At 47.0% G+C, this 25,529-nt stretch overlaps 1 protein-coding gene across 4 annotated transcripts; it reads left to right on the top strand.

Annotated features, from left to right (window-relative positions):
• The first annotated feature begins 324 nt into the window (after positions 1–324).
• LOC144166797 (calumenin-A-like) lies at positions 325–25,529 on the top strand. Of its 4 annotated transcripts, none has more exons than XM_077696285.1 (6): positions 325–511; positions 11,055–11,182; positions 14,167–14,208; positions 19,519–19,752; positions 21,837–22,123; positions 24,104–25,529. In XM_077696285.1, exons 2-6 carry the CDS (start codon positions 11,059–11,061, stop codon positions 24,371–24,373), a joined length of 957 nt encoding a protein of 318 aa, XP_077552411.1. In that variant the 5' UTR covers positions 325–511; positions 11,055–11,058; the 3' UTR covers positions 24,374–25,529. The 4 variants fall into 4 exon arrangements, with proteins under 4 accessions (XP_077552411.1, XP_077552413.1, XP_077552412.1 ...); XM_077696286.1 differs by lacking the exon at positions 325–511 and adding an exon at positions 10,267–10,415; XM_077696287.1 differs by lacking the exon at positions 14,167–14,208 and having other exon boundaries at positions 327–511.

The raw sequence follows: 25,529 nt of genomic DNA, 5'->3' as shown, positions 1-25,529 counted from the left end.
AAGACGGAGGGATGTACAACACAGCTCCTCCTGCCGAGCCTCTATTCAAGCAGTATCTAATCTAATCTATCTTCAAGCAGTATCTGATGCGGTGACGCCCACGTATGTTCAAATATCGCGCCAATATTTAAAGCGCCTGGCGCCATCTGTTCTCTCTGGAGCAAAACGTTATTTCAATCTTCGCGCGTTCCTTCTACACCGCAATTAAGAAACCTGCGAAAACTGGAAAGAGAAAAAGCGATAAACTCGCTCGTGGTTCCAGCTCAGCTCATTTACCGTTGTGATATGGGCGTTGAAAAGACCGCACTCGTCCGCCGGTAACGCCGAAGCGCAAACGAAAAGCCGCGCGCCGGCAACGAGTCGCGCGGTGGTCCGGTCGGCGGCCGCTGACGTCACGAAGCTGCCTGACAGGTACACGTGGCTTGGCCGGGGCTGCTCGTGAGTTGACAGCACACGCACGCAGACCGACCAGAGCCGGCGCAGACGACTGACTGACCCCGGAAGCGCTCAGGTGAGCACCGGGCCCGGAGATGGCACGGCTTCGTACCTTCTCGACGGCCGCAGCTCAGCGCGTTTAGCTCAAGCTTTCGCACGTTTTGAGTCAAACGCAAACCGCGTTGCGTCAAGCTTTCGTTTCGGCTAATTCGTGTGTTCGAGTGAACTGCCCGAGCCCGCTTTACCGAGAAGACACGTATCACTAAGCCGCGACTGCGACGTGGAAGCGCTTTGTCACGGAGTCACGGGAGAGTCGCAGACGACGCGGGCGTCAATAGCAGACGACAGCTTGGGCGCGAATCAGGGTTGCAAACCTAGGAAGACGCAACAGTTGTTGATCGACCGGGTCAGGGCACCGATTTCCCATCACCGGTTCGATCAGGTCGTAACCCGAATACCTAGTTTCGGTTCGTCGGAGACCTATGCTACCTTCCTGTACGAAGGCGCCCTCATTTTGCTGTATTTTGCACGTTTTCGTTATGAATGACGTTTCGGCAATTATCGTTAAAACCTTTCTTTTGAGGGGGCGGATGCCAGCCACGTGGTTGTAGCACGAAGTAGATTTCGTTTCTACCAAGCTGTAGCGGTCAATTTGCAACGTCAAGCTTTTGTTTGACGTTCAACTGTTACCTTCCGGCGAATATTTCGAGGTTTATATTGTAATTTTATTACTTTGCGGCAATATTTGCAGTTTATAATACTTTTATTACGAGTATAAGCCCACTGAATGTGGCGTTTTTATAAGCTCGCATCGCCGTTAGGATTTGCGAGCACCGTTTCTAATCTCCCTGAAGGATACTTGCACGATACTAGGAGACCAGACAAAAACCACGCGGTTGGTGTCGACCCAGGCCATTTCAACTCGAGTAAGAAATAGCGCATCTTTGCTTCTTGTATTCCATATTCCGAAAAAACAGCCGTTTAAGGTAATTGATTAGCTGAGTAAATTTTACAGTACACAGCAAGCATAAGAGAAAAAAAATGTATGTACTTAAATTCCTGTCTCCATTTTCAGTAATGTGTAAATTAAATTCACGCGGGCGTTAGGTGTTTTAAAACTAGATACTCTTCCTACTTTGAGGAGCCCAGAGAATTGCAAGCAACAGAAGTGTTTTTAACTTCGTTACTACGACCCGCAAGCTGTCCGTGCAGCGCGGTCGTGCACTCGTATGCTTTTTTTCTTGGGAACGGCTTCAATGCCAAGGCCGGCGGAGCGGCGGCTTATTACGGAAGGCCTATTCATTAGCGCCACGCGTTGAACCGGACACGCTGAGCACGACGCAATCGTGCGCGACGACGGCAGAGCTTACGTGGAAGTGTTCCACTAGCCGGAGTAACCCCGAGGGAGGGGGAGAGTGTAGAATGGGGGAGGGCAGTGTTGCCTGCGTGGAAGGAAGCCTGCTGGTGACGCTACGCGGAGCGTCGCGTTTGGGACAATGGTAGATGGCTTTTCTTGACCTCGAGTTAATGTCACACGCACTTAACCAGGAAGAATACTACTCAAAAACCGACGCGTCGGTGCTGTTTATTGCGGTTGAGAAAGACGAATTGATTCTTTTTTTTTTTTTTTCAACATGGCTTAGGTGACGCCAACGTATGTTCAATGGTTGACTGGTATGTTCAACGGTAGATGGTTTTCTTGACATCTAGTAATGTCACACGCACTTAACCAGGAAGAATACTACACTCCAAAACCGACGCGTCGGTGCTGATTATTGCGGTTGAGAAAGACGAATTGTCAGTTGTTTTTTTTTTAACATGGGTTAGGTACGGAGCAAGATGTCCTGAACACAACATAACGTCTATCTTGAGTAGCTTTCTCCCAGGCTAGACGCGTGGGAATACATAATCTGCGAGCCGTCACTGCTCTGTAAAATATCTGCGCACTGTGGCTTTGGCCCGTTTTTACCGTCGCGATACGACGTCGCCAGAACCCAAAGTTTCCACTTGCCACTCAGCAACACCATAGCGCTGCGTAGGCACTAAACCCCCTTCTCCCTTGAACTGCCTTCAAGCATGCGGGAGTTTTTTTTAAACTGCGCAGTCGCCCCGCGGTATTCAGTTACCGAGCAGGTTAAGCGATAGCGTATGGATGACTGCGTGAGTCTGACCCGCGTCAGTGCGGACGAGTTGTGGAAAAAGCAACGCCCGGCGCTTCTGAAACGAGCGCGTGAAAAGCGACACTTTGCTTGGTTGCGATAATCGACCATGTCACTGAAAAAGTGTTATTCCTAGTAATGCTGGCGTTAGTCGGTTCCGAAGTTTATGACGCAACCTCCTAGTCGAAGTAGACTAAACTGCCTGCGTTTTGTAATAGGACTGAATTTTTACACCCTATTCTCGCGCCATGCCCGAGCCCATTTGTACCTTTCTCGCGTATCAAGACGCAGAGCTTGAAATTAAGCGAACGTCATCTTGTCGTCGGGCTATTAGTACCGAAGTAGATGGTTCTTGGGTAGGTACGGTTAGGCGCCATTCAAGAGACTTATTCCAACGCCAAGCCACGTGCTCTTTGCTGTACGTGATTGCTGCGCTGTGTTATTGCTGACGGGAAGTTGTAAGACTTATTCTCGTGAACCCATTGAATGGGTGTAATGGAGAAATGGGCGTTAGATGTGCTGTATTCAGACCAAAGCCTCTGGAAGCACAGTCTCCTTGAAATTGCCTTGAAAGTTGCGCATGGGAAGAGAACTACAGCGCAAAAAAAAAAAAAAAAAATTAAGTGCTACTACACGTTGATTGTCTCGCATGCAGACTAGTTTCTCTTCTTGCCTACGGTCTCCAGGAAGTGTCGGCTCTGTGAGCATGTCTGCAACAAACGACGTCCGAAAGAAGCGTGGCTTTTCACAGTCGATGCAGTGTAAGACGGCGAAACACCGAGTTATAAAGACCACGCCGGTTTTCTATAGCGTCCTGGTCCATTGGTTTTCTTTGTGTGAAACGTTCCTGACTTGCCCCCGAAGTGCAAGCGGTATGCGGATGCAGGATCGCGCTGCTCGCGTGAAAGAAACCCAAGAAGAACCCACGAATATTTCGAGTAGTTCGGTGCGTAACGGCACGGCCTTCTCCCTCCATTTTCTGTTTATTTCCTTACGCTGAAGGACATTTCTAGCCCTAGGCAGCTGATGATTGAACTGAAGCGCTTTTCACTTGCCTTGCGTGTAATCTCAGCCCACCTGCATGTCGTTCGCTTAGCTCAAAAAGCGGTTGCAATGCAACAGCGAAAGAAAAAAAAAAAAACGTCCAAGCCGTGTTGCGCTTTCTTCCATGACGGCGATTAGTGGAGAATAAGCCCAGGTGATAACTTAGAGTGACTCATTTCACACCGGTCACTTACTGAGCGGAGCCAGCCATATCGTCAGCCACTGTCAGCGTGCCTTACTACACCGGGCAGGTGCACTCTACGCTTGAACGCGCCGTTGCGAACAAGGTGCGACCAGGCCGAAGCGCCGCCACCCCTTGTCGGAAGAGCAGGCCGCGTTATCGGGCCTGCTCGTATAAAGCGGAGCGGCCGGCCCGTCCTCGATTAGTGTGGTCACGTCCCGACGGTCTGCGCGGATGCCTCAGCAGCTGAAGGAAGGAAACCCGTTATGCGAGACGGATCCCAGCGTCGGCAGCTGCGCAAAGACGAGCCACGATAGCGGCCGCCGAGAAGCACATCCACGGTCACCGCCGAGTGAAAAGAAGGGCGCGCTCACGACACCACCACACGTACAACACCGTTCAGAGCCAATTCCGTTCGACGTAGCGGGACGTCGAAGTTAGAAGCTCCAGCGGGGCGTGGGGTTAATCTAGGTGAGGGTGGCGTAGTTGGACAGCCTCAAGACCTGTCTGCCTCTATGGTGTGTGCCTCCGCTCCATGCGCTCGGTCTGACCCGACCTGGTGATGCGGCGTCAGAGCTGGCCGTCCACGTAGCACACCAGCGTTGTCTGCGCTTCGCCGGTCGTCGGCAGCCACGTTTCCTTTAACCGGTTTTCCATCGTTTTCGCCATTAACCGCGACCTCTGTTGCGTCGGCCGACTGTCCTCGGCTCCTCTCTGAGAGGCAGATTCTCATAGTGTTCTAGAAAGACAAACGCGTTGTACGGTGGAGGAGTTTATAGTATTCAAGAAAAAAATTGAGTCGAAACGCACGCGCCCTTTCCTCGGCGCAAGGGCGCTCCGTCTGGTTCGGAGGCAAGGTTTGAAAGCAAGGCTCATAAGGCCTCTGCTGTTATATTTCTCGCAACTTCATCAAGCTTATTGTATGAGCTGATTATCCATTTCAAACGCAGAAAAAATACTGAAGCGCCTCTTTTGGATTGGGAAGGTTTTGCGCCGGCAGATCTTCGGAAGTTGTACCACGGATGCATGACGGTTATGTCTCAGTGTTAAGTATACCAAATGAGGATTTGGGATGATGAACTTTACTGCAATTAAGGTTGATAAACTTGTTTGTTTACTGCAGTTTCAGAAGCCGCCCGTGTCATGCACTTTGCACCATGCGGGCATCCTGCTTTTCTTGGCGAGGTGGTAACTACCGTATAAATAATTAACAACCACCTGTATTGCCGTACTAGAACGTAATGCACACTGCGCATGATGCACAAAATATTTTTCAAATATGCGTGGAAATGCATTGGCCTTATAGCTTTCACTGCCCGTTGGCCATTGGCATGTATCACTTATGTGACCTGTTGGGAACAAAGTCTCGAGCTTGCTTATAAAAGTGTTTCAGTAAGCTGTTTCTATATTCACCGAAAGCGGGTAAGGGGACAGCGTTCAGTGTTATGTACGCTGTAAATCGGGTGGCGGAGGCCTCTGTCAGGCCACGTTCGCCTTTAGTCTCAGCCTCCCCTTGGTTTTTGCCAGGAAATAAAAAATCAAATCAAAGCAAATTATGCGGCCTGGTTGGGGCCAAAGGCATGCCTGAAATGATTATCGCCGTCCGCTGTTCTTTCTGTCCACTAAAACACATCGCATAAAATGTATATGAAGTAATCGCCAAAAAATTTGTTGAAAACAAAATTCGCCCCATCCTACGTATGGCCGGTTGCAAATTCTGATTTAGACTAAGGGTGTGCTGGGCGAAACTGTAGGAAAGTGCCAACTTGTTGTCAATAAATATAAGACTCATCATCGAGCACACCAAGGCGTGCTTTCATAGAATGTAGACCATGTCGGTAGAGATGAGTGTATTGCTTGTAACATACAAGCGCGCCACTGAACCGGAAAACACTATATAAAATGAATGAAATGAAACCAAATGGCCGGACAGGTCACTAGGGACCAGTGTGTAGTAGTGTTTTCTCAACTCATGAGTCATGAATGTACCGTCCCTTCTCATAGTTTCACGCAATAAAAGTTACTCTGAATCAGTACAAATCAAGACGCAGAAAAAATAAAACTTGAAGAAAGGGGAGGCGAAAGTATTCACTTTAGAGAGAGCGAATACTTTAAATCGCCTAAAAATACGGACTGGCATGCACGGAACTGCACACTAAAACTTCAACGTAATACAGACGGTCACATTAAGCAGGACTGATGCGCAGATTCGCAATGCTGTTACAGAACAGGAGGTATCGGGTTACAAAGTGAACTTACCGCAGTACACTCAATCGCACTGCTACGTTCTTATTTCTGCAAGGGAGGTAGCTTTGCAAACAGCGTTAACGGGGGCCCAAAGAGAAGTAAAACGGAGTGTTATATTCGTTACCTTTTCTCCTTTTTAACCGTCACGTGATACTTGGTCGCCCTTCAACATCCAATCAAGGTCCGTTTCACTGTAGGAAACGTGCAGTACAGCTTTCAGTAGCCTGAAGACCCAAATTACCTTCAACCCGACCCCCTGCGAAAGAAAAACGGGTGTACAAAATACGTTATCTCCTTGTATGACAAACGGCTCGGCAAACACGCTATTTATTTCCACGAAAGGGGTGGTTTGGAAATTTCGTGCACCAGCGGCACGACAGTGTTGAATTCCGGGCTCTCGCGACAAAGAGCGGCATCCAACGTTGTTATAGGTACTTTACGTAAGTGTACTTGATGCAGCGATGGCGTAGAGGTAGAACACCCGCCTCGCGTGCAGAAGGACCATGGTTCGAATCCCGGTGCCGGACAATTCCCACCGGATTAAAAAAAAAATCCGCGTATTGATGGAATTGCACAAAGGGGCTTGGGGTGCGGCCTGACCCCGGCGACCATTGCCGGTAATGCACTCCCTCACCAGAGCAGGATTGGCCACCCTGGTGTAGTAACGGCCACAACCTCCCATGAATACGCCACTTAACCCTAGGCCCTCAGTCCCCAGCGGCTGCGAAGCAACTGACCACGGCGGCGGTCAGACCTGTGACGCAGCAGAGGGTGCTAAGAATCACTGGATCCGGACAGGCCGCCAATGGAATCAGAACCTGGCAACGTTTAACGTGCGAACCTTATCTAACGAAGCAAGTCTCGAGGTGTTGTTCGAGGAATAAAAGGGCATTAAATGGGATGTAATAGGGCTTAGCGAGGTTAGGAGGGCAGGCGAAGCCCTTACGGTGCTGAAAAATGGACACGTCCTATGTTACCGTGGTCTAGAGGACAGAAGAGAACTGGGAGTGGGATTTCTAGTCAATAAAAGCATAGCTCGCAATATAGACGAATAGTATAGCATTAACGAAAGGGCAGCAGGTCTTGTAATTAGGCTCAATAAGAGGTACAAGCTCAAGGTGGTGCAGGGCTACGCGCCCACATCCAGCCACGACACCAAGTAGTGGAACGCTTCTATGAAAATGTGGAATCGGCAATGGCTAAAGTAAAAACGCAGTATACCGTAGTTATGGGGGACTTCAATGCCAAAGTAGGCAAGAATCAGGCTGGAGACAAGGCAGTTGGGAACTATGGTCTGGGCTGTAGAAATAGCAGGGGGGACCTACTAGTTGAGCTTGCAGAACGGAATAACCTACGCATAATGAATACCTTCTTCTGTAAACGGGAGAGTCGGAAGTGGACCTGGAGGAGCCCGAATGGGGAGCACAAAAATGAAATAGACCTCATATTATGCGATAACCCTGGCGTCGTGCAGGACGTGGAAGTGCTCGGAAGGGTAAGGTGTAGTGACCACCGTATGGTTAGATCTCGAATTAGGCTAGATTTGAAGAGGGACCGCAACAAGCTAGTACGAAAGAAGCCGATAAATGAGCTAACAGTAAGACGTAAAGTAGGAGAATTCAGGATCGCGCTGCAGAACTGATATTCCGCCCTTAACGAGGAAGCCGAGCTTACGACACAGGAAGCCAGCGACAACCTTACACGCATTCTCACGGAGTGTGCAGTAGAAGTCGGGGGCACTGTGGCTAGACAGGATACTGGTAAACTTTCTCAGGAGACGAAAGATCTAATCAGAAAACGGCAAACCATGAGAATCTCCACCGCAGCTGACAGAATAGAACTAGCCGAGCTCTCGAAGTTAATCAATAAGCGTAAGACAGCTGACATACGGAAGTATAATATGGAGAGGATCGAATACGCTGTAAAGAACGGAAGTAGCCTGAAAGCAGTGAAGAGACGTCTTGGCGTGGGGAAAAATCAGATGTATGCACTTAAGGATAAGCAAGTCAATGTCATCACAAATAGGGATAAATAGTCACAGTGGCCGAGGAGTTTTATAGGGATTTGTACAGTAGCCGGGACATACAGGATAATGCCGAAGGAGACAGTAGCTCAGAGGAGATAGACATCCCACCAGTAACGACCGAAGAAGTAAGGAAGGCTTTGAAAGAAATGAAAGGGGGCAAAGCACCTGGTGAGGATCAGATAACAGCAGACCTCTTGAAGGATGGCGGAAAAAGTGTACTTGAAAAACTGGCAAACTTGTATACGCAATGCCTAATGACCGCAATGGTACCGAAATCTTGGAAGAACGCGAACATCATCCTAATCCATAAGAAAGGCGACATGAAGGACTTGAAAAATTACAGGCCGATCAGCTTACTGTCAGTCGTCTACAAGGTATTTATCAAGGTAATCGCTAACCGAATATCTGCAACCTTAGATTTCAGTCAACCTAAAGAACAAGCAGGGTTCCGTAAAGGTTATTCAACAATGGACCATATTCACACGATCAATCAGGTGATAGAGAAGTGCGCTGAGTATACTGAACCCCTATATATAGCCCTCATAGATTATGGGAAAGCATTTGACTCTATCAAAACCCTAGCAGTCATTCAGGCATTGCGGAACCAGGGGGTAGATGAACATTATGTAAGAATACTAGATGATATCTATAATGGGTCTATAGCTACCATCATCCTCCATAGGGAGAGCAGTGAAATACCTATAAGGAAGGGTGTCAGACAAGGAGACACAATCTCTCCAATGTTATTCACAGCTTGCTTACAAGAAGTATTCAGAACGTTGGATTGGGAACAGGTGGGAGTAAGGGTTAATGGAGAATACCTCGGTAACCTCAGATTTGCTGATGACGTTGCCTTGCTAAGTAACTCGGGGGACGAATTGCAAAGCATGCTTTCCGCACTGGGCGAACAGAGTAGAACCGTGGGCCTGAAAATTAATATGCAGAAAACTAAAGTAATGATCGATAACCTCGGGAAAGCACAACAGTTTGAGATAGATGGCGAGGCAGTGGAAGTGGTAAGCGAATATATATACTTAGGCCAAGTTGTGACCCCAGATCCCAACCATGAGGCAGAGATAATTAGAAGGATCAGAATGGGGTGGGGTGCATATGGCAGACATTCTCAGATAATGAATAGCAGCCTACCATTGTCGCTGAAGAAGAAAGTGTGACAGCTGCATCTTACCGGTACTCACCTACGGGGCAGAAACTTGGAGGCTCACTAAGAGGGTTCAACTTAAATTGAGAACGACTCAGCGGGCAATGGAGCGGAAAATGATAGGTGTAACATTAAGGGACAAGAAGAGAGCGGAGTGGGTCAGGGTGCAAACTGGGGTTAAAGACATATTAGTAGAAATTCAGAAGAAATGGACGTGGGCAGGGCATGTAATGCGAAGGCAAGATAACCGCTGGTCATTAAGGGTGACAGAGTGGATCCCTAGAGAAGGCAAGCGCTGCATGGGGCGGCAGAAAGTTAGATGGGCAGATGAGATCAAGAAGTTTGCGGGGATAAATTGGTCACAGTTGGCACAGGACCGAAGTAATTGGAGAATAATGGGAGAGGCCTTTGCCCTGCAGTGGGCGTAGATAGGCTGGTGGTGATGATGATGATGACGTAAGTGTACGGCGCACAATGTACAGCGACCGGGATACATGGACTCGACTCGAGAGGGTCGGGTCGACTGGCGGCTCAGCTTACCTTGACCCCTTCCGCATTTATATGAACTCCATCCAAATAATCGAGGCAAGGGAACAGGAGGGTTTATTGAAAAAGGACTTACTCAGCTCCTCACAGCCCGTCGACTCAGCCCTACAAGCGAGTCGGCCCACCCCCTGCCTGCGGGTCGAACGGACTCGCCCCGACGACTTTTCGATTCACCCCGTCCGTTTAGACATAGATGAGTCGAGTCGAAAAAAGCTCGTTTTCTCGACTCAAAACTCCCTTTCGAGTCCATGTATACGAGGCTATTGTGCTGCAGTGTTGCACTGCTTTCCTTTACAGCGCTGGTCATCGCGTGCTGCAACGCGTTATTCCGCAGCCAAAACATGGCCGGTTAACACTGCGACTTCAAAAGCTCACGTCTTGCAAGTACCGGAGTTTTCTTTTGTTCTCCCTCGCGGGCACGGGAACGTAGAAAAGATCACCAGCACGGGTTTGACACGTCAGGAGTCTCGCTGTGACGTCACAGTCGCTGCGCCGCTTAGCGAGGACCACGTCACGCACGCGAATGCCATGCCCTATATCAGCAGCGCTGCGGCGCTGAGTTCACACGTGTAGCTGAGCGCCGTCTGTCTGCCTGATCGGTCACTGGATACTTATAAGGTACCGTCTAAGTTTATTTACGCGTAGAATGTTAACTAAATACGTTACTTGTAGTTGCGCTGGCGTTCAAAATATCGTTTTATGTTTCGTTTGTCATTTGGTGTTGCACATTTTAACCATAGCGGTTGAAAGGCTAAGCATGCATAAGAGGAATGCGACTACCATACGGAGTCGGTGCAACCAACTACAAGACGCTATTTTTTTTCAAATACAATTGCTCGCATGCATTGTGAGCAGAAACTGTACATCGCATAGAAGACGAAAATTCTGGTGATTGTCCAAAAACGTTTGACTTTCGAATTTCTGTGCGTTCATCGTTCATGCATATGCGTATCTTAGATACGTGACAAACAGTTCTATGCTTAGCTCACTCACTTACCTTGCTGAATAACATAGTTATCCTGTTTTTTTCTTTTGAGATGAGAAGGTACATGTGTACTTATCGGTGGTTTCGTGCACTGGCAGCTGTCACTGTAGTGCTTGTCCCACGATTACGATGCTGTACATGTCTTAAGAAGCTTCCACGATAAATGTCTTGATAAGGTCGTTTCTCTAGAACACATAGATCTTAGTTTTAGCGCAAGGGTACTGAGACTAGCGGTGTTGCGGTTTTCTGACACGTGTTCTTCCTTTGTGCAGAACAATGCAGAAGACACTTGCAGCGCTGCTGCTGGTCGTGGCCACCACGTTGGCTCAGGACGCGGCCAAACAGCCGCCACCTCCTGCTGGACAACAGCAGCAGCAGTTCTACAAGCCACCCGACCCAGGTGAGAGCCACGGCGACCAGACGCTCTCAACTGCTGCAGTCAGGGCCCCAAGGCCCATTGTACTAGTATGAACACATGGCCAAGGCGTGCGCTTCCTTGGCTTTCCTTTGCCGCCTGCCGGGGGATTGTTCTTCGCCGCAGCATTGCGGACTTATTGTTCATTGTCCGAGCGGGGAGAACGCGCTTGCAAACAGTGTGGTTTCTTCCATTTGTCCGTTGTAATGCGAGAGATGTAGAGGGACACGTCGTTCTGCAACCAGGAACATCTGCGTCCTTTAGCAGCTCTTGCTTAGCCATTGTTGTATCTTGCTCTGAGCACTATTGCGTGCTAGCGAAAGTTCCTGGACACGTGCTTGGCACCACGTTCGGCGATCGCCGATGATATTTTTACTGTTTCGGAAGAAAACTTTTAATAGGACGTGCTTCGGGGAAATTATTTATTTATTTATTTAAGAACATACTGCAGGCCATGTAGGCCCAAGCAGGAGGGGCGTAATGTGTTAACAGTATCAACCAAATACAAACAGTAAACAGCAAATAGCAGAAACAAGAACTGAAGTAGAAAACAGTGAACGTTAGAGGCAACTACAAATGCACAACTAAACATTTGCCTCAAATGAACCAAGAGAATTTAGACAATTTTCGGATGTATTGTTCCAATCATTAATTGTGCGGGGAAAAAAGGAAAATTTAAACAGATTGGTGGATGCGAACATTGGGGTTAAGGACAGAGAATGGGAATGACGAGTACGGCGAGCGGCAAGGGGTTTCAAGAAAGAACTACAGTATATATGTCCACATATGAAGGAGTAGTTATTACGTGGCCTAGCGCCAGCCTGTTAAAGGGGGTGAACATACGCTTAAGCCCACGCTGTAGCTGCTGCAGGAATCGGGGCAGTGCAAGAGTGTATCCTCGTCGTTTGTTGCAGTCATCCGTCTAAGCAAAATAACCATCTAACTCTACATATAACCGCCGTAAAAGTGCTTATACTCATGGGTGTTGTAGCTGTGAGCTGTTAGTGATGAAATAGCAGCTCTTAAACCGCTGTTCCGTGTCGTGCACATGAGGCCCATAGCTGTGCTTTTTCTTGTGAAACCCGTCTTCATTGCAGCAAGGCTCCGAATCAGGCAATGAGAGCTCTAAAATAACGGTAAATAACAGTTGATTCGAAAAGCATCGGTGGGGTGAAGTAAGATAAGCAGCAGCGCCCATTCTGCTGATAACGGGGTCCTTAAAGCCCGTACTGGCAGTTTATCAGGTGCAGTTATGAAGAATGTTTAGCAACAGCGGAAAGTTCGAAAGAGTTTGAACTGCTGGGGCGGATTTCTGAGTTTTGTCTGCTTTACGTTCGTTTCAAAGTGTCCCCTCTAAGAGAGCCCTGTTTGGCTTAAAGGGTGCAGCTTGAGGCCTCGCAGGGGCAGCAACGTAGTCTAGAAACGGACGCGAAATGTACGTTTCCGGAACGGACACAACTCAGCTACCACTAAAAGCCGCCGCCAGAAGGGCTGACAGGCCTTATTTTTGGTCCCAAAGCTGTTTGGCACCTAATGGGACAAGTTAAGGAAAGAAAATTAAGAAAGCAGAACCTTGGTTTTGCGCCTCTTTGGTTTCATGTCAAAAAAGTTTCTGTCCTGTTGTGCGCGCATACGCAAAAAATCTGATACAGCGGAGACAAAAACTTTAGTCGAGAAAATATTTGGATAGTAGCGCTCACATTGTTATTAAAAACACAGAAAACACATGTTTTCTAGTTTTCAAAAATTCGGATGTTGTCCCGCGCAAACATTTGGACATTTAATGGTCCATAACTGTAAAGAAACTGCCTGGGAACGAGTGAATGCAAATATCAGTGCACACTCGGTTCTGGTTTACTCTCACGTTACCCATCTTATAAGCGCAGAAATCTGCGAAGGCAAAACAGCGATAGTGAAACGCACAAACCTTCCAGTTATCAAGCAATGAAACCCGCAGCCTGCGGAAGCCCGCAGCCGAACAAGCACATTTGGTACACATTCACATTAAAAAAAGCTGACTTTCCCTGCCAGTTAAAAAGTAGGAGCACAAGGCAGTTGGCGATAGGCCATAGTGGAAATGCACGCTGCACAGCTGATGCCTTTCCTAGAACCTAAAAATGCAAATCTTGTCGGCGTCACTTGTACCGCCTTGTGCTGGGACAATGGAACGAACAAGGGCGTCACTTATTGTACCTGTCCTTGCTGTCGGTATCTGCACGATTTGTAACGTTTAGCACTTTAGTTTTTTAAGTGTTCCAGCTGCAGTCACTGCAGTGTTTTTTAAAAAATCTAAAATTGAAAGTTGTTATTCATAATTTGACAAGTGTTGATTTGTTGTTGTTTAATGAGCAATCGCAAGGGGAAGTTTGTTTCCAGAAGGATGCGAAAAAGGGTAGGTCCAGTGTGCGAAAAATAAAATCCTTCGACCGAAGCTATTGTCATATTGGAGCGAAAAGTTCAGCATTTTCAGCAGAATATACGACTCAATGACTCAGAATATATTGCCAATATACTCAGCAGAATATACGACTCAGAATATACTGCTAATGACTCAAAGAAATCAAGATCTATAACAAGTTATATGGACTCATGCTTAGGAAGATATGAATGTTTATTTGTTACTCTTTTTTTCGTTACTGCATTGTGTAATCGACACTACACTGCGTCGATTACACACCTTGTCCAACTGCTTGCGGCACGTGTCGACATAACCTTGTCAATGTTTTGTTCGAACTCCTTGGTGCATGTGTGACCCCTCCTCACCCGCACGCAGTCGCTGCACGCCGCAAACTCAGTTGCCTTTCCCACTTCGCACTACCTCCCATCCGTACTACTTGTTGCGATGCTCCACGCTGCACTCCTTGTCACGATTCTGCAAACCGCACTCCTCGTCACCGTCTACACACCTGGCACTTCACGCACAAAAATTGCTCAATTATTAAACGATCTAAAAAACATTTTCTTTTCAGCTGTTACTAAGGCACAACTGGAAAAATTGAAAAAATTACAAGGTATGCGTGAGTTGACCTTTTTTTTAACGAGGCTATATTTTAACTATGTTGGATAGGGCAACAATGTCATTACGAATACGAATCGCCACCATATTTTTGTTTCGATGTGTATAATTGACGTAACTAAAGGTAGACAGCTGTTTTAGCAAAACTGTAGCAATGATAGCGTGAAGCATCTCGAAAGCATCCCTAGTCGTTCAGATGGGCTTTTGTAAACTAAGCGGTTACTTAGTTCTGTACGTATCAATGAAGAACAATGAGGACTGGTGATATTCAATAAAGATATACCAGACATATATTACCGAGCCATAGAATTATATATCTGAATGTTTCACAACTTCAAAACACAAACTTTCAAGCACCGACTTAGTACAGTGTAAGCAACCCTTAAATTTTAAATAAATTTTACGCCGATAAATAAACTTAATTCCCGATAATTTGGGTACTTTTTGAGGAGCTATTGAGGATGACAGTACTGAGTTTTTTTTGCCGATTTTTCCGACTGCCCTGTTATTCTGGAGCTTACGAAGTCCCCCCGTCAGGTAAAAAAAGCTGAAGCTGGATACAATGTCACGTATGCTCAACAAATAAACAGGGATTGGAAACTGGCCAAGCAAACTAGAAAGGTAGAACAGTGAAATATCGCAAACGTACCAAGGCTGACGCCTTAGATTGTCTAATTGTAGGCGCCAGAAATCGCTAAGCTATAAAGATTGTTGGTCACGCGCTGCTTTGCCATGGAGGTAATTGTAATGCCATACAATTTGACATACTAAATTGTGTAGAAATGTTATGACGTTTAATTATCAAGCGGTTTAGCTCAGTGAAATAAAATTCACTAATACTTTTCTCATACATTTTCTTCGTTTTAAACGACCTACACCTAGAACTTTTCCACGTAGCAATATTCTGAAATTTGTTAGCAGTCTTTAAAATGGAACACTTGACAAGGATTGTAAGCTTGTCTCGCTACAGTTAATGTTCCTCCTGATGTTATCAGGCAGTGTTTTAGTATTGCGAGCATTCCGTGCACCGTATTAACTTTTCTATAGTCACGGCTGACGACGAAAGAAAACATGGTTTTCATACTTGTAATGTGCAGGCGGAATGCAACTGCGAATTCTTAGAAAATGGTCCTGGCAGCATGCTCGATCTAATGTTTTCCTGTAGCTGCACTAGAGCTATAACTACATTAGAGCTAGAACGACTGTGCAGAGGCGTGTGTACCCAGACGGCCCCTTTGTAGCTAAAAGGTGACTGACGATTCCAGAGCCATTCTTAGACATACAACTCTCTGCGAACATATACCCCTTTCTCACATATTCCAAAACTGCTTTCTGCGCCTGGCTCTCTGCTCCGTCCTTTGTACTTTTGCTTCGCTTCCTTTGTGCTTTTGCTTTGCTGCGCTTTTGCTTTGCTGTTCTTTCTGCCAATTGCCCTTCTAAAGTATAACAGCGTAAATGTGGAGATATCTCCTGGTTACCAAGGAATGTAACGTGTGTTCCTAACAAATATTTTTGTACCGACGTTATGCATTTTCTTCTACTCGGGATATGCCGGGAGTAGGTATATTTTTAAATGAAAAAAAAAAGCTGAAACGTGATCTTTCCCGAGGCTTGCGTGCTGGCCTGTTTATGAGGGCTGCTGCCTTCTTCACGGATTTATGCCGTGTGGTCTTTGCAGCACACCCGTGTAGTAGCTATCTATAGTGTGTCCTAGTTTTAACCAATTCTTGCCATTAGTTGGAATTTTCTTAATAACTGGCAGAAATAAAGCGGGTCTATCGCACAGAACCTTTCTGCTGCTATAACTATATTACCCATGTTCGTTGTATCATCTCCGATTGCCTTCAGTGAGTATAACAGCCACACTGCTCCCCTTGTTTCACCACATATCTTCACCCTTTGTAAAGCGCAGAATCTTTAGTTACTTATGCAAGTCAATATTAAAACCCTGTCCTTACCGTTCCATCGAGAAACCTCGTTGTTTTTGTAAAATCGGGCGTCTTCGGCTCAATTCCTTTCTTTGTTTACGTATTTGTGGTTTCCTTGAAACTACCATAAGTGCTTAAGTGTTGCAACTCTTAAGCTGGTTATTATTCGTCTTCCAGCATGTTGGCCTTTCTTGGGCAGTCGGGGCTCATTGGTTTACCAACATCGTTCCTTTTTCTAGATTCTGTTTTCATGTTAGGCAGCGCTTCAACCTTCTGGTTCTAGCCATTGTCCTATACGTCCTCAGGTGCTATGGACACTGGTGGTCGTATGAAAGTAACCACAACCAATGAACAGAACACAAGAGCTGTGACACCCGAGAAAAAAGTTTTGTTTGTAGGCGTCATTGAAATCAAAGGCGTTGGTCGCCTCGTGCTTCTGCGCTGCCAATCAGGGGCATATCCAGAAATATTTTTGGAGCGTGTGAAGAAGGCTGCGCCACCGAAATGTATGAGTCATCTTATCAGCTTAGAAAACGCACCTTTTTTTTTTTCAAATTATGGTGAATCGATTTGGTTCGTAAATAGCGTAAGCGAAATATAGGGCTAACAGGGACAGAAAAGGATGTGGCGCTCAGAAAATTTCGGGGGGGGGTGTTCTGCCACCCCCCCCCTTTCCCCGGCTACGGCCCTGCTGATAATCGCGCCTTCTTCTGTCCTCCATATCTTACCTTTCCGGGCATGCGTTTCTATTCTATTTAATGCGCCAAGTTTTTTCAACCGGCAGTAGAACTGGCAATGATAACTGCTTCGTTCTCAGTACTTAGCTCAAGGAGATTTCTTTCGCAATGCTTTTCGTCCTAATTCTCCGCGCTCACATCAAACCTTAAGGAAGCACCATTCCACGTTGTATTTTAAGGACCGCAGACGCCGCTTGGAGCTGAATATTTTGTTCCAAGTCCTTCCAGGTAATTTCTATATGGTGGCATCTATGGAACCACCTTCTTCGATTTCGTAGCATAGCACCCTCACCCCCTGGTCACCTCCCATGAAAGACCCTCTGCGGTGCCTCGGTGGATTATTCTGGTGAGCATGGAGACATGGGCTTCACCCTGGCCACAGCGGCCATTTTCCTTGTGCGGGAGAAAAAAAAAAACGCCCGTGCGCTCAGGGTTGCCAGGTTTGGCGATTTGTCGCCAAACTAGCGACTTTTGGAGACTCATGGCGACGGAAATTTCAGTGTGGCTACTTTACGTGCACTACGATTTCGGCACGACTCGGAGATCCAAAGGTAATCTAAATGAATCCGTAACCCTGCACTACGGCGTGCCTCATAGTTCAGGTGCGTCTCCGGCGTGCAAAACCCGTCCCCTTCGAACTTTTTTTCTTGTCCCCTAAAGCACTGCTAACTGCCAAACGGGTGGCGGAATGCCAAGGAGAATACAACTCCCTTTGCTTTCGTTGTGCCAAGCCGCTGTCCACCTCTATGTGCTTCTAAAGGAGCGTTTCACCTCGTGCAAAGGGAAGACAGGTGGAGGAATGGAGTGGCCAATTTCGCCTCCGTATGGCACTTTCTCGCCTTCAACTAAGCTTTCGCCTGATTCGCATGTTCCTCCGCAGTATATGCGGACTCTTCAACATGTAAACAGAATTTATTTTTCGACGATATTGGGAGTTTCTGAATGACGAGTCTGTTTTTTTTCGACCCGGTAGCGAGAAAGGCCTGGGTGCTGTTTTCCAGGTAAAGAAATTCACCCTTAAGCCCTTTCGTGCCCGAGATCTCGCCCTACAACGTCACCCATCCGCAGCTGCGACGTGCCGGTCTTTCAGAATGTAGGCTTGCGTGCTATTTGAATAGAGCATTCATTACGAGGTGTGGAAAAAAAATAACATACAGGTGTCCTTTCAGCTAAGGCGTAGAGCTTTCCGTGAAAGCAAGATAGAACGCCGCGGTGCAAACAAAAAATTGGAGGCCATTTGACTGGTCCAAATCCGCTGTCTTTAACTCCTACCTCACTGTAATCTCAAAAACAAAATAAAAATGCACGGAATATACATTTCTTACTTACTCCTTTGCAGCGTATGTCCCCTTCGTTTTTCTTCCCGTCGAGTCCAGTATTTCAATAACCCTGCACAAACCTACACTCCGTCACTCCTAACTACGAAGGTGCGCTCATTCCAGCCCAGCTATACCTCTGGCTGTGGCCTTTTTCTAACAAAAAAAATGGTACCGAGACCATTGTGGAAATTTCAGAAATTCGCGGTTGCCTCGGGCACTAAATAATATTGCGAGAGCACATCTTTTTCACTCAGCAAATTACATGTGGATCAAACTTAAGACGCGTGTAAAATTATGAGCGCTAAATTCATTTCGCTCACACTTACTCGCACGGCGCCTTTATCCCACTTTGGTTCATTAGAGGGACGCGTACATGCTCGCTGCCAGGTTAAGCCGACGAAGCCGAGTGGCATACGCGGCAGCCATGTTTGACGCATTTACAATTGTCAAAACAACTCTAAAATAAGCATGCTGAAATTGCAAACTTTTACCGCGATATACAATAAATTTTAGTTTGCAGTTGCGTTCGTGCTTGATAAAAAAGACTCCGTTACAAGTTTTAAAAACGGTATTCTTTCAATGCGGGCTTTGCACGGAGTAACTCCACGGTGCCAGTATGCAATTCTGGATGCACGAAAGGTCCAACCAGTTTTACTTAGGAACCAGTTACGTGCGGGGCTGCTTTCAGCGGAGGCCGATCTGCTGCTCAGCAGCAATTAGCCGTAGTAAATTTATTTATACTCCCCTAGTTACGTTTTTTTTGTGCATGCGCCCAGCCGACCGCCCAGCCGACCTGTTAGCTGCGGTGTTCTCAATCCGCTAGATGGTTAGCTCGAATTTGCGTTCTCGTTGCTGCAAAGCGAAGTGGATTGTTGAGAATTGAAATCGTGCATATACTTCTGCGAGAGCACCGCATACTTGTGCACAAAGGTAGCGGAAAAAACAGGGGCCATTCCTTTTATACACACATTTCTGAAAATGTTTCAGTGTCGCGTTTCGCATTTATTAGCACTTTTACATTTTTGTGACTTGAACGTGATGTCTCACGTCAGTGAGAAAGCGTTCTCCGCAAAAGCCTACAGCCAAAAAAAACAGCCTACATTTGCAACTTTCACACTGTTCCGTCCACGTACTAACGCTTTCACCTAATTTCACCTAAATCTTATGCTGGGCTAGTTAAAACTAAATTTTAAGCTGCGTATTTGGTTGTAAAAACAGAGCGAAGGTCATGCACGGTAGAGCAGGCGACAAGAACAATCGTGCGCATGTCTACATGCACTCCCCAGGAGTCTCGCTCACCCTTTTTTTTTGCACCGCGCAGAGCTTGTGCGCACACACCTGCACAAGCTGTTCGAAGAGGAGCTGGACAAGGATGGCGACAAGTACGTGACGTCTGCCGAGCTGAAGGACTACCTCAAGAAGTTCCACAGCAAGATCATCCTGGACAGCATCGACAAGCAGTGGGTCTACTTCGACAAGGAGATGGCCGAGAAGGTTCCCGGTGTCAAGGTGCTCGGCTGGGACACCTACAAGAAGCTCTCCTTCCCGGAGAAGGGTGAGTGCTCTGCGCAGTCCGTCGCAATGATAGGTTTCTCTTTCCGGTGGACGGCGTGTTCTCTGGCGCAATGCGTCACGTTATGAATAGGGCTCTGGGCAAATGAGCCACCCGACTCTGTAAGTTTCAGAACTTCTTTTGCTTTAAGAACCCTAGTGGTGAACAGAAGGTAGTATCATCGGAAAGAAATTTAGAATGCCAATAATTCTGATCCATTCCTTTTTTCTCCTTGGGCTTGGCATTCAGCTTCTTTTCGTACTGAGCAACCCGTACAGTAAAATGTAAGTAAACGAAAGTCCCTGAAATGGAAGTGATGGGTGAGCGTGCAAAATGACGAGAAGGTATTTCATTTTGTATTCAAGCAATGTAGCATGATTCTCTTCGAATGCAATGACCAATTCTGCGCTCTAGATGAACGAAAGAGCAGAGAAAGTTTGGTGCGCCAACAGGCAGTCTTGGAGTTCGGAACACCGAGTTTTTGGGTGAACAAAAGAAAGTTTCACCAATTTTTGTGTAACCCCGCGGCCATAGTAGGTATCAAGGAAAGCTTCATCAAGAACTTAAACAAGATTTGCAATTTGTCTGCGCTCAGCGATTAGTACAGGCATATATGCTTTTGCGTCAAAACTCCATGTCTTAATCTTACGAATAAGCCACCTTTATTACTCGCCTATTGAACAAGCAGGGTTTCGTAAAGGCTATTCAACAATGGACCATATTCACACGATCAATCAGTTGATAGAGGAGTGCGTGGAGTATACTCCACCCCTATATATAGCCTTCATAGATTATGAGAAAGCATTTTACTCAGTTGAAACCTCAGCAGTCATTCAGGCATTGCGTATTCGGGGTGTAGACGAGCATTACGTAAGAATACTAGAAGATATCTTCAATGTATCTACAGCTGCCATCGTCCTTATTAAGGAGAGCAGTAAAACACCTATAAGAAAGGGCGTCAGACAAGGAGACGCAATCTCTCTAATGTTATTCACAGCATGGTGACAAGTATTCAGAACATTGGATTGGGAACAGGTGGGCGTAAAAGTTGCGGGAGAATACCTGAGTAACCTCAGATTTGCTGATGACGTTACCCTGCTAAGTAACTCGGAGGATGAATTGCAAGGCATATATATGCTTACCGCACTGGACAAGCAAAGTAGAACCGTGGGCCTGAAAATTAACACGCAGAAAACTAAAGTAATGATCAATAACCTCGGGACAACACAGCGGTTTGAGATAGGCGGCGAGGCCGTGGAAGTAGTAAGCGAATATACCTACCTAGGCCAAGTTGTCACCCCGGATCCTAACCATGAGGCAGAGATAATTCAAAGGATAAGAATGGGGTGGAGTGCATTCGGCAGGCGATCTCAGATGAGTGGCAGCCTACCGTTGTTCCTTAAGAAGAAAGTGTATGACAGCTGCATCTTACCGGTACTCACCTACGGGGCAGAAACTTGGAGGCTCACTAAGTGGGTTCAACTTAAATTGAGGACGACTCAGCGCGCAATGGAGCGGAAGATGATAGGTGTAACGTTAAGGGACAAAGAGAAAGCAGTGTATCAAGAAGAAATGGGCGTGGGTACGGCATGTAATGCGAAGGCAAGTTAACCGTTGGTCATTAAGGGTAACAGAGTGGATCCCTAGAGTAGGCAAGCGTGGCAAGGGGCGGCAGAACGTTAGATGGGCAGATCAGATCAAGAAGTTTGCGGGGATAAAATGGTCGCAGTTAGCACAGGACCGGGGTAGTTTGAAATCCATGGGAGAGGCCTTTGCCCTGCAGTGGGCGTAGATAGGCTGATGACTACTCTCCTTCACAAAAGTAACGCAGTTTCTGATCGTGTTTATTTTTGCTGCCTTTAGTAGCAATGAGCCACACGCTTATCATATGCCCATAAGAACGACATATGTCGTTGTGCTCCCAACAAAACATGAGCACATAAAAAACTTCGGTCGTTCGTTTGTCTTCAGTCCCGTGTACATCTCGCACTTGCATTCCCTGGCCTTAGCTTTTCCCGCTAAATTAGTGCAGCGGGCCCTTCGTGTTGTCCTTTCTCTCGACTAACCATGCGGTACTTGACGTGCAGACCTGCAGAAGGAAGGCGAGGAGGGCAAGGTTGCGCGGCAGATGCTTGAGCGCACCGAGCGGCGCTGGAAGGTGGCCGACATGGACGGCGACGGTTCCCTGGACAAGGCCGAGTTCAAGAGCTTCCTGCACCCCGAGGAGGACGAGCGTGTGCGTCACGTGGTGGTCACCGAGGCTATCGAGCTGATGGACAACGACAAGAACGGCCAGGTGTCGATCGAGGAGTACATGGACCACCTGAAGAAGGTATCCGGACCCGAGAAGGACAAGGACAAGAACTGGGCACCGGTAAGCTATGAGGAGCACGTCCGGACGTGGAAATAGTCACGCCACGTATGCTTTAAGAAAAATTCGCCACTTTGCATAGTATAAGGAAAGTACATGAAACGAAATGGGAAGTTTTGCTGTAAGATGTTGTTGCTCCACATTAGTAATTTTGTTTAGGCCTTATATCCGCATCGCCAGATAGCAGGTATGATTAGCTTTAGGCCGGAAAGTGTGCTTTAACTTCACGATATTCGCAACGGCTATGCACGGTTATGGCAGCCACACGAGAATTCGAAGACGGGCAGTGGTGGCAGCTGATTTCATCACGCAATTTTTCTTTGCTTCGATATATGGCACATATTGCCACGAGAGGACACTGCCCCCTTTCCTACATGTCCCTTCTTGTGAACGTTCACCTCAACGCGTCAACCTTTCCAAAATGCATCCAAACCAAGTAGCCCAGCAGCCCATCATATTCGAACATCAGTGCAGAGTATGTGGTGTCGAGGCGCGTACTGCACTTAATATGCCGCGATGGTGTTCGCCAGTGAGTTCCAGGAGTTTGAGCGTCAGCAAAGCGTTAGGGAAGTAATCATTCATGCATGTGCACAAATACGGCGAAAAACATTTGAGCACTTTTGCCAGTATATACCCTCGCTGAGCAGGAGCGCGGAGAGTTTAGGATGTTTTGCAACACATCAGCGTAGTTTTTTGCACTGTGCAATATCATCATTTGCACCACAAAATAAAGCAAACACTCCTGCTTAGCGTGTGAGTTTCCTATAGGAGTCGAAGAACACAGACGCGTTTTGCGTATTTTTGGCGAGGGCTGAAGTCGGCTGGCGCTTTCACGGAATAGACGCCGAGATTTTTCAATTATACAGAAACAGCATAAAGGCGTCGCGGACTCATTTAACTTACTGCTCCAAATCCTATTCAAGTGTTTCTGCTTTTATTTGTGGAAATATAACAATGTAAGCAAGCCAACCTATAAGGCCTTCTGTGCGAACACTAGAAAATTGACTTTTTTGTGAGGCGCGCGAGTTTCTTGCAGCGATTTCTCTCGGCACAAGAAGCATTCACAGCGTTGAAAATGCTGCAACACCAGTTCCCACATGTTTATCGGTGGGGCAGATATGGGGCGCCTGATGTTGTATTTCCTAGAGAGCATTCTACAGGGCCCACTTGGCTTGGATAACGGTGGTGTTTGCAGTCGTAACTCAAGATTGGCAGTGTTAGCTCTACAGAACGGAGAAAGTGTTGCTAGCTTAGTGCCACGGAGGTAAATCGCTTAGTTGATAAAAAAGGTAGCATCACTGACTGACCTTCAACCAGTGTTCCGTAGATCACGAAAGACTCACTTTAGGCAGCAAAGCTATCCAGTCTTTCTTCGTTGCTCCTTTCAAAGTCAGTCACCTGAGCCGTCTTGTAAAAGTGTGGAACGGGAATAGGAAAGCAGAGGCGGGAAGCGTGTTGGCTGGCATCGGTTTGGCGTGCGGCATCATGCGGTGAGCTTCCCAGAGGTAACTGAAAACACAGAAACGGCGTTCATTCTCCACTATTTGATCATACGATGCCAATGATCATATGAGGATAGCTGGAACGGCTACGCGAAGTCATACCCGTCAACATGCACTACCTGTCATGACTGGAGAGTGACACCCTCTCTACTAACGTGAATGAGCCGAATAACGAGCTGAACGGAGATATGATCGTAAGAGGTGGTGGCTGCCACCTTACTTCTCGTCAGCATGTGAAAGAGGGCGGGGGTTGAAGCGCGATTTCAGTTCTAGGCTGTGGCGCACAAAATGATAGTAGGGTTGTAGCACATGTCGTGGCTCCCTTCTGCACAGCCCGTGGAACCAAATTCAAGTGGTACTGGCACTCATTACACGTGGCCAAAGATTCTGTGCTCCTTTTTCTCAAGTGTTGTAACTACATGTCATATCAGACTCCATTCTCACCGCGCGCTTCTTTCTCTGTCCTGCCGTGAACCAACAGGCCCAGCAGAGCCATTTCAGCACGTACCTCGACAAGGACAAGGACGGCGCCCTGAGCGAGGCCGAGATGCGCGACTGGGTGCTGCCCAGCCACGACCGCGAGGAGGGCGAGGCCTGGAGGCTCATCTCCGTCGGCGACGTCAACCAGGACACCAAGCTCACCAAGGAGGAGATGGCCGCGCAGCCAGACTACTTCATGGGTATCCTGCCGCACGAGTTCTGGCAGCAGGAGGGACACGCCGGCATCGTCAAGCCGCGCGAGGAGCTCTAATGCAAACAACCACGTCGCCTCCTCCGTCGCCACATGTGATACGGCCGTCCTGTCCGGCCTTGGTCAGACGCTGCGAGGTTACCAAAGGGGCGGAGAACAGTCATCCATCAGTCGAATGTAGCAGACAGGTTGCAAACGTCAGTCATCTAGGGAAGCATCGTTTGTTTTCGACATATTAAATATCATGAGTGCTTGCAGATGCGAATGGAGAGTTTAACCCTGAAGCTTTGTGACGACCTCACGGTGGAGGCATAAGGTGTTCTGTAGGTGCAAGCTGTTGTGAAGATACCTGAAGGATGTCTAATGAACTCGAAACTTTGCTCGCTGTAGCACACTGTAGTTTTGTTAGTATTTCTCGAGATTTTTGATAATCAGGGTGTCACAATCTACATAAAGCGTGCATACGAAGGGCAGGAGGCAGCATACTACACACTCTATAATGGTTTCTTACTTGTTCCTGATGCGCGGCATTGTACAAAGTTCTTCCGGTGTGTCGTCTTCAGGAGTTTAAACTGCACGACCCAAGATAAATTCCACACTGCCTGATTTACGTGCAACGAGTCTTCTGCGCGAGTTAAATTAGTTTTACACTGTCACATGTTTAAGGTGTTGCAGAGTAGAAGTTCCACCAGAATATGCCTGTATTTATCCTTTGGTGAGATAAGTGCCAATACTCAACTTCAGGTTCTTTCCTTTTACAGAGACTGAATGCAGGCGACATGCTCGTTCTAGTACCAATCTTTCCTCACTGTGCACTTCCAAGTATCAAACTATTTCAAGTGCATACCTTCTGACTATTCAAAATATATTTCGTAATACATGGGCACAGACATTCTTTTACATTACTGAGCAAAGTCAGATTTGTCGTAAATATGTTAAGACCGGAAAAATTGCATTTTATAAATACACTTTGGCTGTGCATTTATAAGTGATTGATGGTTTAGAAGCCATTTTCCCAGAACCTTAGCCACGCACACCACCACGTCATCGTCAAAAGCACGTCACTGCGCAGCCTTGCACGGTTTTGATTTGCCCCTCCTTTTTTAGGCTCAATGTGTACTCGAATATTTATTTGTCTGGATACTGGTGATGTGTCAACTCAAAACTGTCTGCATTTCACGAAAAATGAATAAAATATATTGTTCGTGCTGGGAAA

Source organism: Haemaphysalis longicornis, unplaced genomic scaffold (genome assembly GCF_048455015.1).
Source record: "Haemaphysalis longicornis isolate Haplotype H1 unplaced genomic scaffold, Haemaphysalis longicornis Haplotype H1 scaffold_19, whole genome shotgun sequence".
Lineage (NCBI taxonomy): Eukaryota > Metazoa > Arthropoda > Arachnida > Ixodida > Ixodidae > Haemaphysalis > Haemaphysalis longicornis.
Note: the sequence above shows the minus strand (reverse complement) of the source record. Positions and strands in the feature narration are given on the sequence as shown.